At 48.7% G+C, this 12,340-nt stretch overlaps 6 protein-coding genes across 6 annotated transcripts; 2 read left to right on the top strand and 4 right to left on the bottom strand.

Annotated features, from left to right (window-relative positions):
- Positions 1-682: 682 nt before the first annotated feature.
- On the bottom strand, positions 683-1,807 carry P153DRAFT_368470 (ClpP/crotonase). Its single transcript, XM_033668524.1, has 2 exons — positions 1,417-1,807; positions 683-1,342 (listed from the first exon to the last, which is right to left on the bottom strand). The coding sequence occupies exons 1-2, from the start codon at positions 1,681-1,683 to the stop codon at positions 878-880; spliced, it is 732 nt and encodes a 243-aa protein (XP_033521524.1). The 5' UTR covers positions 1,684-1,807; the 3' UTR covers positions 683-877.
- Positions 1,808-4,357: 2,550 nt separating this feature from the next.
- Positions 4,358-5,414, bottom strand: P153DRAFT_387682 (polysaccharide lyase family 1 protein; the record flags this gene model as incomplete). Its single annotated transcript, XM_033670673.1, has 2 exons — positions 4,358-4,494; positions 4,550-5,414. 2 exons carry the CDS (start codon positions 5,412-5,414, stop codon positions 4,358-4,360), a joined length of 1,002 nt encoding a protein of 333 aa, XP_033521523.1.
- Positions 5,415-5,560: 146 nt separating this feature from the next.
- Positions 5,561-6,212, top strand: P153DRAFT_60131 (uncharacterized protein). Its single transcript, XM_033673296.1, has one exon. The coding sequence runs from the start codon at positions 5,708-5,710 to the stop codon at positions 6,155-6,157; it is 450 nt and encodes a 149-aa protein (XP_033521522.1). The 5' UTR covers positions 5,561-5,707; the 3' UTR covers positions 6,158-6,212.
- Positions 6,213-7,130: 918 nt separating this feature from the next.
- P153DRAFT_295791 (uncharacterized protein) lies at positions 7,131-8,123 on the bottom strand (the record flags this gene model as incomplete). The annotated part of the gene is made up of 1 exon (XM_033664050.1): positions 7,131-8,123. One exon carries the CDS (start codon positions 8,121-8,123, stop codon positions 7,131-7,133), a length of 993 nt encoding a protein of 330 aa, XP_033521521.1.
- A 127-nt stretch (positions 8,124-8,250) lies between these two features.
- Positions 8,251-10,323, top strand: P153DRAFT_368467 (glycosyltransferase family 4 protein). The gene is made up of 3 exons (XM_033668523.1): positions 8,251-8,632; positions 8,689-9,821; positions 9,887-10,323. The coding sequence occupies exons 1-3, from the start codon at positions 8,319-8,321 to the stop codon at positions 10,081-10,083; spliced, it is 1,644 nt and encodes a 547-aa protein (XP_033521520.1). The 5' UTR covers positions 8,251-8,318; the 3' UTR covers positions 10,084-10,323.
- A 606-nt stretch (positions 10,324-10,929) lies between these two features.
- On the bottom strand, positions 10,930-11,903 carry P153DRAFT_368465 (ribosomal protein 60S). Its single transcript, XM_033668522.1, has 4 exons — positions 11,782-11,903; positions 11,656-11,733; positions 11,460-11,601; positions 10,930-11,401 (listed from the first exon to the last, which is right to left on the bottom strand). The coding sequence occupies exons 1-4, from the start codon at positions 11,848-11,850 to the stop codon at positions 11,355-11,357; spliced, it is 336 nt and encodes a 111-aa protein (XP_033521519.1). The 5' UTR covers positions 11,851-11,903; the 3' UTR covers positions 10,930-11,354.
- Positions 11,904-12,340: the final 437 nt, after the last annotated feature.

The following is a 12,340-nucleotide window of genomic DNA, read 5'->3' as shown; positions in this document are numbered from 1 at the left end:
CCTACTTGGCGGGTGCCTTTCCATCCGATAGAATCGTGCCGAGGAGCAGCGTTAGCACCAAGATCATGACGTACGCCGACCACAGTCTTTCGAACGATCCAAAGGTCTGGATCTGACTAGTCCAGGATAGGCATTTGCCTCGGTATTATTTACTTTGTGACTATTCTCGCAACCATCACCCCACGACAACATTGACGATCCACCACCCTCAACTGATCCGGATGTCGTTCCTCTCTCATGCTATGGGCAACACGATACACCGCAATTGTAGGTAGTGAGGGGTTATCATCTGATCATGGCGGATGCTTGTGGTGTGATGGTTTTACAAACAGGAGTTTTGCATGATCAGCACAACACCTGCGTGGCACAGTAAATCGTACGAGGCACTGACATGACATGCGTAGCATGGAACCTAATGTTTCTCATGAACTGCTCATATGTCGTCGTAGATCTAGTGCAAAAAGAGCGACTTCCAACGACCAACCCATCTACCTAAGCTTCAATATGCCAGCATGACGTTGCTGTGCATTTGTAGCATCAAATCACCTTTAGTAAAGAAGCGCTAAACAACAAACCTTAAAATCCAACATCCAACTCCTAGTCAACCTTGGGCACACACACTTAGTTTCCTCATTATCACCACGAATCTCACAGAGAATCCACATCAGCCCGGAGACAACTTTCAATCTGAACCGCATCACTACTTCTAAAATACAACAGAGTTCAGTTAGACGATCGTTATCGATCCGGCTGGATTGTTAGGGGAAAGGAAGATGTCAATGATAACGATAATCAAGGAAAATGAGAAATGCACTCAGAATCTCCCAAGTAGTTCGCGATACCAAACTTCTTCTCCTCCGCCAACTTCCCATCCTCGTCATATTTTCGCCTTCGCCGGCGCCGTAACCACCCTCCCATGCACATAGCAAATCCCTCGTATCTTTTCGCCCGCCTCGCCCCAAAGCTCGTTCCTCAATAGACTATATACCCCCATCTTAGCTTTCCCCTGTACACTCCTTGCCTTCTCCAACGCTTTCTGCAACATCTCTTCCGGCTCGGCGATATCATCAACAATACCATCTTCCAGCGCTGCTTTACCCGTCCACTTATGCGCCTCCAGCAGCATCTTGCGCGCAACCTGCGGCCGAAGTTTCAGACGAGGTAGGAACCCGATACCTGGGAAGTGCAGTCCCAAATCGACAGGCGGCATGGAGAAGAAGCCTCGGTGCGAGTTCATGATTCTGTAGTCGTGAGCGAGAGCGAGGGGACACGCGCCGCCGAACGTGTGGCCGGTTAAGAGGGCAATGGTAGGGAAGGGGTAGTCGAGGAGGGTCGCTAGGAGCTTTGGATTGTGGTCAGCGTGGGTCGGTATTCGCTTGATCTTGGTCCCCGTCATGGGAGACAGTGTCACTGTACCGGAAAGAAACCATCAGTGTTTGCATGAGGGTTACTGTCCAACTCATCCAACTCCAATCCTGTACACCAAAACTTCTCGTCATTTCCTCTGGTTATCACGCAGCCTTCTGAACCAGATCCTAGTTCTCTTTCGATGTCACGCAGTGCTCGTATCATCTCTTGCGCGAATTGTATGTTTATTCGGTTCTCTGGAGCCTTTTGCATCGTAATGACATATACGCGGTCATGTTTGTCGACACGCAGATTTGTGTACGGTCCCAGCGTCATTGTGTGTGTAAAGAAATGTGTGGGATCACTGGAAACTTTGAAATCAAGATTTTGTACTGTCTTTCGAGTTTTCGATTTCCTTCGATGTGTGGTTGTACAGAAATCATTAACAGTACGAAACTCGTGTTGGTGTTGAGCCTGTCAACGTGAATGACGTGAAGCCTCGGCAAACGAGATGCGGAGGAGCTGTGGGGAAAGCCCGTCGCGGTGAAGTTCGGTAATTCGACGCGAGATGTTCGTGATGCTGATTCGCTTACAGAAATACAATATTGATGTGTAGTTTCCGGCGCTGGTCAATAAGCTGGCAACGCTGACACACGGAAGCATCAAGTCGCGAGATTCTTACCATTCCAACCCTTGGTTCTAGTCCAGCATGAGCTAGTTTCTAACGCCATAGGGTGCGATCAACTCCTGTGGCTATAGCATAGTGGGCTCGACTGTTGACCGTGGAGCAGTCTGGTGACTAAATAATTGTTGTTGTACATCAGCTTTCGCAAGGATGTCTGCATCCAGCAGTTGGTTGTTCAGCGTCCTCAACCTTTGTAATATGAGTGCCGTCTCCAGCTTTCTAGAAGCAATCGGTGAAACTTGCGAAGCTCTTTGATGAATCGGATGTCACAACCGACATATATCAGGCCCAAAATCCGAAAAGAATTGCGCTGTTGAGTTGGGAAGGTTGACGTCAATGAATTGTCCCATATATGGTCACTGGACAGCTTTCTCATGAATATCCATTCTATTCGTATGTAAGTAAACACTAAGGTACAAAATCGGGTAATTTACCCCGCAGCTTTGTCGGGTAAAAAACACAGAAGAAAGACCGCGTTTTACACCGCATTGCGGTGTAAAACGTAAGGTAAATTTACATATAACAGTATACATATTACACACTTTTTTTTAGTTTTACAGATAATTTATATATTTTATAAATTCTTTCTATGTATTTCTATATAAGTTCCTTACTAGCTTGATTGTGAGCTTAAATCTAAGCTTGATTGTGAATTAAAATCTAGCTCAATTGTGAGCTCAAATCCAAGCTCGATTGTGAGTTGAAATCCAGCTTGATTGTGAGTTGAAATCCAGCTCGATTGTGAGCTCAAATCCAAGCTTGATTATGAGTGGGCTCGTGGGTGGGCTCCATCGTGAGCTCCATCGTGGGTGGGCTCGTAGGTGGGCTCCATCGTGAGCTCCATCGTAGGTAGGCTCGTAGGTAGGCTCGTAGGTAGGCTTAATCGTGGGTAAGCTCGTAGGTGGGCTCCATTGTGAGCGTGTAGATAAGATAGTGTTAATAGTTAAGTTTTCAGCTTATGTAGGGTAGGCCGGAGCAACGTTGTTGCGATTAATTGTAGTGCCGGTAATAAGAAATTTAAAAAAATTACTAAGTACATATATACGCAGTGTAAATTTACCTATACGCGGTGTAAAGTGTAAATTTACCCAATTCTGCGGTGTAAAATACCCGGTGCCGGTGTAAATTACCCCGACGCGGTACCTCAGTGAAATGGTTGAGAACAGATCTGCTGGAGCAGTCAAATCTCCAAAATCCAGAACCGAAATCAGTGACACATCCGCAAGTTTGTGATTGATGGCGTGCGGCCTTCCATGACCAGCATTTATGACAATCTCTCACAACTAGCGACCACCAGAGTCGTTTGGCGCAATCCTGCATCTCTCTTGCTAACAGGTTCCCTGTGGAGACTAGCCTGATACGCTAGTTCAATGCAAACATGAAGCCAAAAGCTACTCGTTTCCAACGACACTCGCTCATGACCTTCTGGATTCCACCAGTGCAGAAGACAAGTTGCAGCAATACTAATATGAGGACGCAGTCATAATCGTCTCTCCGACAGGCAGTGCACGTGTCACCTTCGATTTGATCGATATCGCAACGAACCTTCTTTTGTGGCAGGTCATGCACGCTTTTACTGTGCGTAGAGCTCGCTGTTCTTTGTCCTTCGGTGGTGCCATGTCTCCCAACAACTTGAGTGCACCCACAACAAAAACGTCGTAAGTTTTGACTGTACATGGCCAATTGATCAGATCGGGACAGCCGGAACCTCGCCGGGATGGAGTGTGATAGATGACGAAGTGCTCGTGAACGGGTCAGGGCGTTGCAGGGTTACCGTACCCGGTTGCGGGGAATTGTACAACGGGTTCCAGTCGTACAAAGCGACCCAGAGCTAAGGATATGGGGGATACGGGGTGCAAACAGGTGATTGAGAATGCTTGATTGGCACAGGGATCTTGCGACGGTATTCCCGTATTTGCATAGTGTTTTGTGTTGCATATGTGCATATTTGAACCACGAGACTACACTGTTCTATCGACTTTCAGGTCGACGTGGATTTCCGCATCTGACAAAGAAGTACAGACATTACAAGTTGACATCATCGGATGGCTATCGTAACGTTGTAATTGGCACACTATGTTTCCACAGCGCCAGAAGACACACTGCCTGCACCTGTCCCTATTGATCCTCGGATTTGAGGGTCATGATTAGAAAGTATCATCCGATGACTGCTAACGATAGTCAGTAACACCATGAGATGAAATCTTGTCAAAATGAACCAGAATCCATACAGCCATTGATTGAATATTAGTATTTACCGTCTCGCCATCTATGTTTTAGACTTTCGAACCTTGACAGTCAATACTGCAACTGACGATAACCGCTTTAAATCTTGCCAGCACCCACACCAGCTTTTACGACCTTCGACACCTCGTTAAGTTTCGTGAGCTTGTACTGGTATGGTGCTCGCGTAAAGTTACCAACTTGAGTGATGTTAACATCCGCTTGACCCCAGTCATTCTCTGCGGGTGTGGTTAGTATATCGAAGCTATATACATCTTACATAAATTTACTCACTAGCACCAAGATTTGCAAATCCATCCAATTCGTAATCGCCATCCGGGCTGGTGTTGGGAGAATCCTCCGGAATGACCAAGCCGTACGTGGTCAGAGCCGTCTTTGTGTTACCGCGGAAGACGTTGCCCTCAACAAGCATCTGGTTGTCGCTTCGGCTATGAATGGCTTGATAGAGGAAATCCTCGTATAGGTTGTTGTAGATGTGTTGATGACCAAAACGTGCAGCTGGACCTCGGGTACCTTCGTTCTTCCAGTAGTTGTGATGGTACGTCACATGTAGATGGCCTAGATCAACGTCTCTCAACGCATCGCTATTGCCAACAAGGGAGCTCTTCCAGTGATCGTGGAGATAATTCCAAGAGACGGTGATCCAGTCGCTTGCACGGATGATATCAACCTGGCCGTCTGTATAGTCAGGGCCAGCTGCAGGGAAATTGCCAGATGTAAACTCATTGTGATCAACCCACACACGTGTGCTGTTTCGAATCGTAATGCTGTCGTCACCTACGATTTGTTTGATGATAAAGTTGCGGATGATTACATTCGTGGCATTTGAGATTGTGATGCCGGCTCCAGTGATCTCGGCTCCGTGACCATGGCCAAGTAAAGAGATGTTGTTCCCAACCCGTAGACGGGAAGTCAGGTTGAATTTTCCTTTCGCGTAGACAATCCTTGGTAGGTCGCCGGCGACAGCTGACACAAGTGCTGCGGGAGAGGTCACTGTGATAGTCTGGCTACCTTTGCCGGCACCACCAGTCGTTGGTCCAACTGGATTGTCCTTGGCGAACCCAACCAGACTGAAGTCGGAACGGTCGGCAGATGCAAGGAGTGCAAGGGAGAAAAGAGAAATAAAAGATAACTTCATCTTGCGGCGCGGGAGATGGCGGGCTGAAAAAGGCCAGCAGAGTCTGGATCCTGTGTTTCAAGTTGGACACCGGTAGCATCTTCTATCTTATAGTTCATGATGTGCATAAAGAAGGGGTCGCATCAGTTCAAGGGTAGAGTTGAAATTCTTCCGGGTGGACAGCTCGTGGCGTAATGTACCAGGTTCCAAGAGGCAGGTCTCCGAGGGGCGTAGGACATGTCATCGCCTCGATACCACAATCTTTCAGAACCAGTGCTTACTGTGGCAGCATAGAGAGTATATAAAAGTGCAAGATGGCTTTTCGAGGTTCTGATGAATGGTGGAAGAAACCGACCCCATATTTTCCAGTCTTGGATGAATGGCTTGGCCGCCCTTGGCAGACTGAGGAAGCGGGGAGGACTTGGTCTGGTCCATACCTCACGCTTGATTCTATCAAGTCTGTTCGACCCTGTAAGCAACTTCCACCAGTGTTCTCTTTCCAAGCGTTCATATCATCCCGTGTGTCTTTAATCAATTTTGTAATATCCCTGCTCATTTTCCGTCACTTCGCTCCTGCCTTCCACGTGTTGGCTATACAAATATACATCTCTACCCGTACAACATGCTTTCACACCGCCAGGTTCTACTTGTTAACCCTGGAACCACAAAAGTTGAAGTTCGAGAAAGGTACTACGTCCTTTCCAGGAAAATCCATCTTGGCAGCGGCCAGGTGGAAGACCAGGTGTTCACCATGGCCTTGCTGAATAGGCAGACGATCAACCGGTGGATTTTTCATAGCCTGAAGAGGTTGCAGACGTAGGAAATACGCCATGTAGGCAACATTTCATGTGGGTATAGGGGCGAAAGCTGATTGTTACTCAACTTGGTACCTGAGTTGATTGAGAGAATGAAACGTGCATGATGGGTGGTGTAAGTGATGGTGAGGCACCAGATGGTAAGCTATATGCAGACAGCATTGATCACATCTTTTCGTCGATGAACCATAAAACGGTTCAATCACTTGGACCCGAAGAAACTCGAACTCCTGTCGCATCACCCTCCAGAACATCGCCTACTGGTCGAATCCGTAGGTCTGCTCACCGATGGGAACATAATAGCATCTCTGCGTCGTAGATCTGCCATGATAATCATCTTTCCACAGCAGCATAAATGAGTGACGATTGGAGGGCGAGCCAGCTTGTCCGGAAGACTCTCAGGAAAATGGGTGCGAGCGGCGATATTAACTCCTGTATCCTATGTCATATGACACACTGTGACCAAATAGCAAACGGCCAGTGATAGCGGTGACTTGCGCATCTTTTCGGGAGGGAGGTGCTGCAGAATGTTGCGAATAACAGGGTGCGAGCACGTTGACGTTGCGTAAAGAAAGTGTTGCCAAGTTAGTAGGACGATATGGAAGACTGAACAAGAAGATTACGGAACGACGAATACGTGCTGTGGCAGCTCACTGAAAGTTTTGATCTTGAAAGTCCTCCAGGATTCCCCCAGCAGACATAGCTTCTCGCTGATGGAAAACAAGTGACAAAGTGATGAATCTTCAAGCGGAGTCCAGTGTACATGTTCACTGAGGATGAGGGAAACAATGTTTGCAACACCTGCCGACTTCTTGATTCGATGCTTACGGTCTGTCCCAACGATCATACCAACACGAAACCATAACTTCGCAGATGGCTAACTCACAGCGATAGAGATTGTGTGTAAGGTCCTTCACCCAATCTATAGCTTCCGTGTTCTGGAGATCAGAACAGGTGGCATTTGTAATGGCCTCTTGCATGCTGTGAATCCTTGTGGAGTCGGATGTTTCCTGTCAAGCCAGAAATTCCAGAGCATGACTGAGGTCGTACTTGATGCCCAATATAACAGTAGCGCAGATGGTAAAGCCTGACAAAGTGGCCCAATGACCAGTGCCAGACCCATCAAGGTTCTCCGAATCGCAAGTGGCCATTTAGCATCGCTACTGACTGTGTTCTTCGAGCTGTAGATATTGGCGAACATGATTGCGGAGACGACAAACGGTAGAGTCCCGGTAGGGTCAGGAAGCAACAAGTCCTGGAACCATAGCATTCCCTCGTTTGCAAGCGACGGCTCGAACCAAGGGTTGTTGGTCATAGCAACTCCATGTATACTAGGAACGACTTCTTCACTTTTAAATGCAGAGAAACCCATAGCCAGCAATCCGTCCCTCGCCCCACACATCTGCCTGATAACTTCCGCCATTGTGAAGAAAATCGGAATCTGCGCAAACGTCCAACTGATCTGTCCCCGTAGCGTTACATTCCACCTCTTATCGAGCTTCGCAACTTCCTGCTTCACTTCCTTCTTGACCTGTACTACGCCCTCCTTGGGATGTCGGAAGTTTCCGCGCTTGAGCACTTCATCGCGCTTGTGAAAGGCAAGGGCTTGTCGCAGGGGATGCAGGCCGATATAACGTGCAGTGAGGGACCGTGACCAGGATCCGGCTGTGGTAACAAGTAGAGCGCGAGTGAGGAAGGCCGTGAGTGGAATGGCAGCGTACCAGGGGACTTGTGTGTGGATGAGGGACATCATCTCATGCGGTAGGTAGAGGATCGCATCCAAGACTGGACTTGATCGCGCAGTAGATGCATGAAAGGCGCGTGTTCGTGGAATCGTGCATTTTGTTTTAGATGCCACAAAGCCCCGCGAGACCGATTGGCACGTCGACTGCCGTAGTAGCCTTGAGGGAAGCATGTCGTCGTGCACATCCGATGTTTCCAGTTTCTCAGGTCAGGTCGTTTCCCTCGCTTGAGAAGAAGGCTTGGCAGGGTCCACGTCACGCTAATGCACCACCGTGTCATCCTACCTGTCACAAGCTTCGCGTACCATTCACACGAATCTAGCATCTCTCTTGTTGTTCGCTGCGATACCCTGGGCTTTTGTTTCTTCATGATGCATCTCTTAGCTGCCGTCCTTTCGTTGCTCATTCCTCTCCTTATATCACTTGTTTTCATTCCCAAAGTCTTCCGCTTCCTGGCCGAAACAATAGGATTCCATCTCCGTCGATCATCCCGTACTAGACGGGAGCTGCTACTGGCCAGGGTTGAGACTGAGAAGGGCAAGTATGGTGCGGAACACAAGGATGAGACGAAAGACGACGATGACTGGGAGAATGTTGTATCGACAACTACCAGCAGCGCAGTAGATATGGAGAAAGCAGACAAGAACTGGAACGGCATCGTGGGGTTCTTCCACCCTTTCTGGTACGCCTGCAGAGTCAGATCACAAGCAATAGTCGCCGCTGACAGGTGTCCTGTAGTAACGCAGGCGGCGGTGGTGAACGAGTCCTCTGGGCAGCCATTCGGGCAACGCAGAAACGCTGGCCACAAGCTGTTTGCGTAGTGTACACAGGCGACCATGATGTCGACAAGATTGAGATACTCAAGCGCGTCAAGGATCGCTTCAACATCCATCTCCACCCGCCGACCGTCCACTTCCTGTACCTCACGACGCGCAATTGGGTCCTTGCTAGCAGATGGCCACGCTTCACGTTGCTGGGCCAGTCTCTCGGCTCTTTGGTCCTCGCGTACGATGCGTTTACGCTTCTTGTCCCGGATATCTTCATCGACACAATGGGATATGCGTTCTCTCTCGCCTTGTCCTCGTTTTTCTTCCCCACAGTACCCACCGGCGCATACGTTCATTACCCTACTATCTCGACCGATATGCTCGATTCTCTACAGGCAGGAGGACAAGGAGTCAACGCAGGGACGGGAAAAGGGTACCGCGGCATGGCGAAGAAAAGATACTGGCAGCTTTTTGCGCAGCTCTATAGTAAAGTCGGTAGCACTATCGATGTGGTAATGACGAATTCGACCTGGACGCAGAGCCACATCAAGTCACTTTGGGGGCCCCAGCGTGATCAGCGCAGCAATTCTCCGTACAACGACATCGACGTTGTCTTCCCACCAGTCGCAGTTGAGGAAGTTGCCGAGGCCGTTGAAGTTTCAGAGGCGAGCGAGAAGAAACGCGGTCCCGTCATCCTCTGTATCGCACAGTTCCGGCCCGAGAAAAATCACCCGCTCATTCTCGAAGCATTTGCTTCATTCCTACACTCAAACCCTAAGCTATCTGCTTACCCCAACGAAACGCCGAAACTTGTGCTCATTGGCTCAGTACGAAACTCTCACGACGACGCAACGCGAGTGTACAATCTGCGGCTTCAGGCTCATGAACTTCATATCAAAGACAATGTCGAGTTCTTATGCGACGCGCCTTGGCCACAGATGCTCGAATGGATGAGCAAAGCAAGCGTAGGGGTGAACAGCATGTGGAACGAACATTTTGGAATTGGGGTAGTCGAATACCAGGCGGCGGGATTGATCTCGGTGGTGAACGACTCCGGCGGCCCGAAGTTGGACATTGTGGTTGAGGTGGACGGGAAACCCACTGGTAAGTTGGCATTGTCCCAATGACATTTGTCAGTAAATGTTACAGTGAATGCTGACAGCGATCAGGTTTCCACGCTACAACTGCGGCCCAATACGCAGAAGGGTTCCGTAAAGCTCTTACAATGTCTCCAGAAGAAACGCTCGCGATGAGACAGAGGGCTCGCAAGTCAGCAGAGCGATTCACAGATCAAGGATTCGCAGAGAGATGGTTGCACAACATGGAGAAGTTAGTTACACTACGGATCGAGAGGACGAAGAACTGATTCAAGGTAAAATATCATTGACGAATAGGGTGTCCATAGACGTATTTGGATTTCTCCTATGATACCACAGCTTGATATTGAGTGGAGCAACATTGTCTTGTAGGTGTTGCGTGTAGGCGAATCCAACTAAAACCCAATCCGTTGGTAATAACTTTTCCCTTTGTATTTCTTCCTGCTCTCTTTTATCTACGTGGTTGCGAAACGCGTCAGAAAAGGTATTGATGTGCGAGAGCGTGCTGAGCTACATCGTCTTCTTATGTTTAACCCAACCCAATCCCAGGGTGGTTGGATAGGACGACAAGCTTTATTAAGAAACGTGTCTTGATGAGCTGATACACACCCATAGGTCCCTAACTCCCTTCTTCCACCCTGATTCTGCACTGTTCCTCGGTCAATCCATGCTCGACCGCTAAGCATAGTGTCAATATGGCGACTCTGAAGACGAAAAAGACATACACAGCAGTAGGACTGTACGTACGAGGGAGGAACTCGGATTGTGCAAGATTGACACTGATAGAAATAACAGTCGAGGGAAGCCGAAATTAAAATCGTGAAGCACGACGATAACAAGCGTCAAGTCTTTGTAGTCCTGTACCCCTCCTCGTTCATTACAAGCTTCGTGACGACCTGACCATGATCTGGGCAGGTTCTCGATATGTAACTATCGTTTCCCTTGTGGCTCGTACAGTTATATAACGAGAGTGTGAGCAGAGCGCAAGTAGGGGATGTCTTGAGCATGGATTCTGAGATGACTAGGGGAGTGAATGACCATTTTAGTGGCTATGACAAAAGCGGAGAGGCGAGTTCAAATAATCAAGAAATTATAACTTATGCAATCCTGAAACAGTCCATCTGTCAAATGGATCGGTTCTACTGCGATCATACTTTGTATCGCCTGAACCTCGACCATATTAAACAATCAGGGCAACGTCTCCTTACAAGAAGGGTCACTCTCTTACACATCCATGTACTCTTTGCCATGACGTAGTTCTATGGCAGAGAGGACTTGCGGCAAACATAGTGGATACGGAATTGATGGAAGTCTGAAACATCACGTCGCAAATCCAGATGTGTGCTTTTCGAAGTATTCCATTGACCTGCCGACCTATACATATCTCATGACGCCGTCATTGTGTTCCGTTAAGGCCCATTTCAAGCCGTGTCACTGTATCGCCGTGACTAATCCCATCCCACAATTGGAAAATGCCGCTGGTCCGTTTTGAGCAACCCCGAGAAAGGCAAATGTCGAAGAAAGGAACGAAAGAATGCGCTTAGTCGAAAAGACCGAAACCCATATCCTCGTCTGACTCCTCCTTCTCTGTAGTGATGTGTTAGTTTCCGCGCCTGGTTCATGTGGGGTAGTTGGAAGAACGTACCCTCCTCCTTCTCCGCCTCAGCGGGCGCAGCATCGTCACCGCCGGAGGCAGCAGCAGCAGCACCACCGGAAGCGGCACCAGCGGGAGCACCGCCGGAGCCGACGTTCAGGAGCAGGTCCTTGACATCCTTGCCCTCGAGAGCCTGTCCACGTATCAGATACCGCCTGCCTGTGCCATTTCAATCGTTCGCGCGCACCTTGGCGAAGAGTGTTGTCCAGATGGGCTCGACCTCCTCGATCTTTGCGGCCTTGATGATAGACTGGAGCTTGTCGGCCTAGCGATGTTAGCAACTGTGCCCGTAATTGCACCCGGGGATTCGCACAGTGATGTCGACACCGTCATCGGCGAGGATGAGAGCGGCGTAGGAAGTGGCGAGCTCGGAGGTAGACATTGCGGCGGTCTTGATCTTGAATTGTGTCGTGATATCGAAGTCGTTCAAAATCGATGAGGTTGAGCGGGTTGGGAGTGCGCGAATACCTAAGCGAGAGAGCCAAGCGGCGGGTCCGCGAAGGGAAATACCGATCCCTAACGTGGACTAGCGTGAACAGTGACTGACTTCAAGAGTAAGAGTCGACAAACAGATGTGATTGAATTTGAGGGTTGAGTAAGCGACAAGTGACAGAGATCAAGTAAGCCTACTACATAAGACTACATATACTGTATGTCGAAACAGCATCCAGGGTGCAGCTTGTGAGAACAAATTTCGACCCCTCTACGTGATCCTAACTGCTAGGTATTTGAACAGCACTCTTCCATGTTCACCTTCCTTTTCATGACCTTGATCTTCGCCTTTCTTGTAATGAATAAGTGTCTCTAGTACTCAATATCTACTACAAGGATCAGTTCTTGACAATATGCGACTGCATTGATTTAGAACAAGT

Source organism: Dothidotthia symphoricarpi, assembly GCF_010015815.1.
Source record: "Dothidotthia symphoricarpi CBS 119687 unplaced genomic scaffold P153scaffold_15, whole genome shotgun sequence".
Classification (NCBI taxonomy): Eukaryota; Fungi; Ascomycota; class Dothideomycetes; order Pleosporales; family Dothidotthiaceae; genus Dothidotthia; species Dothidotthia symphoricarpi.
Note: the sequence above shows the minus strand (reverse complement) of the source record. Positions and strands in the feature narration are given on the sequence as shown.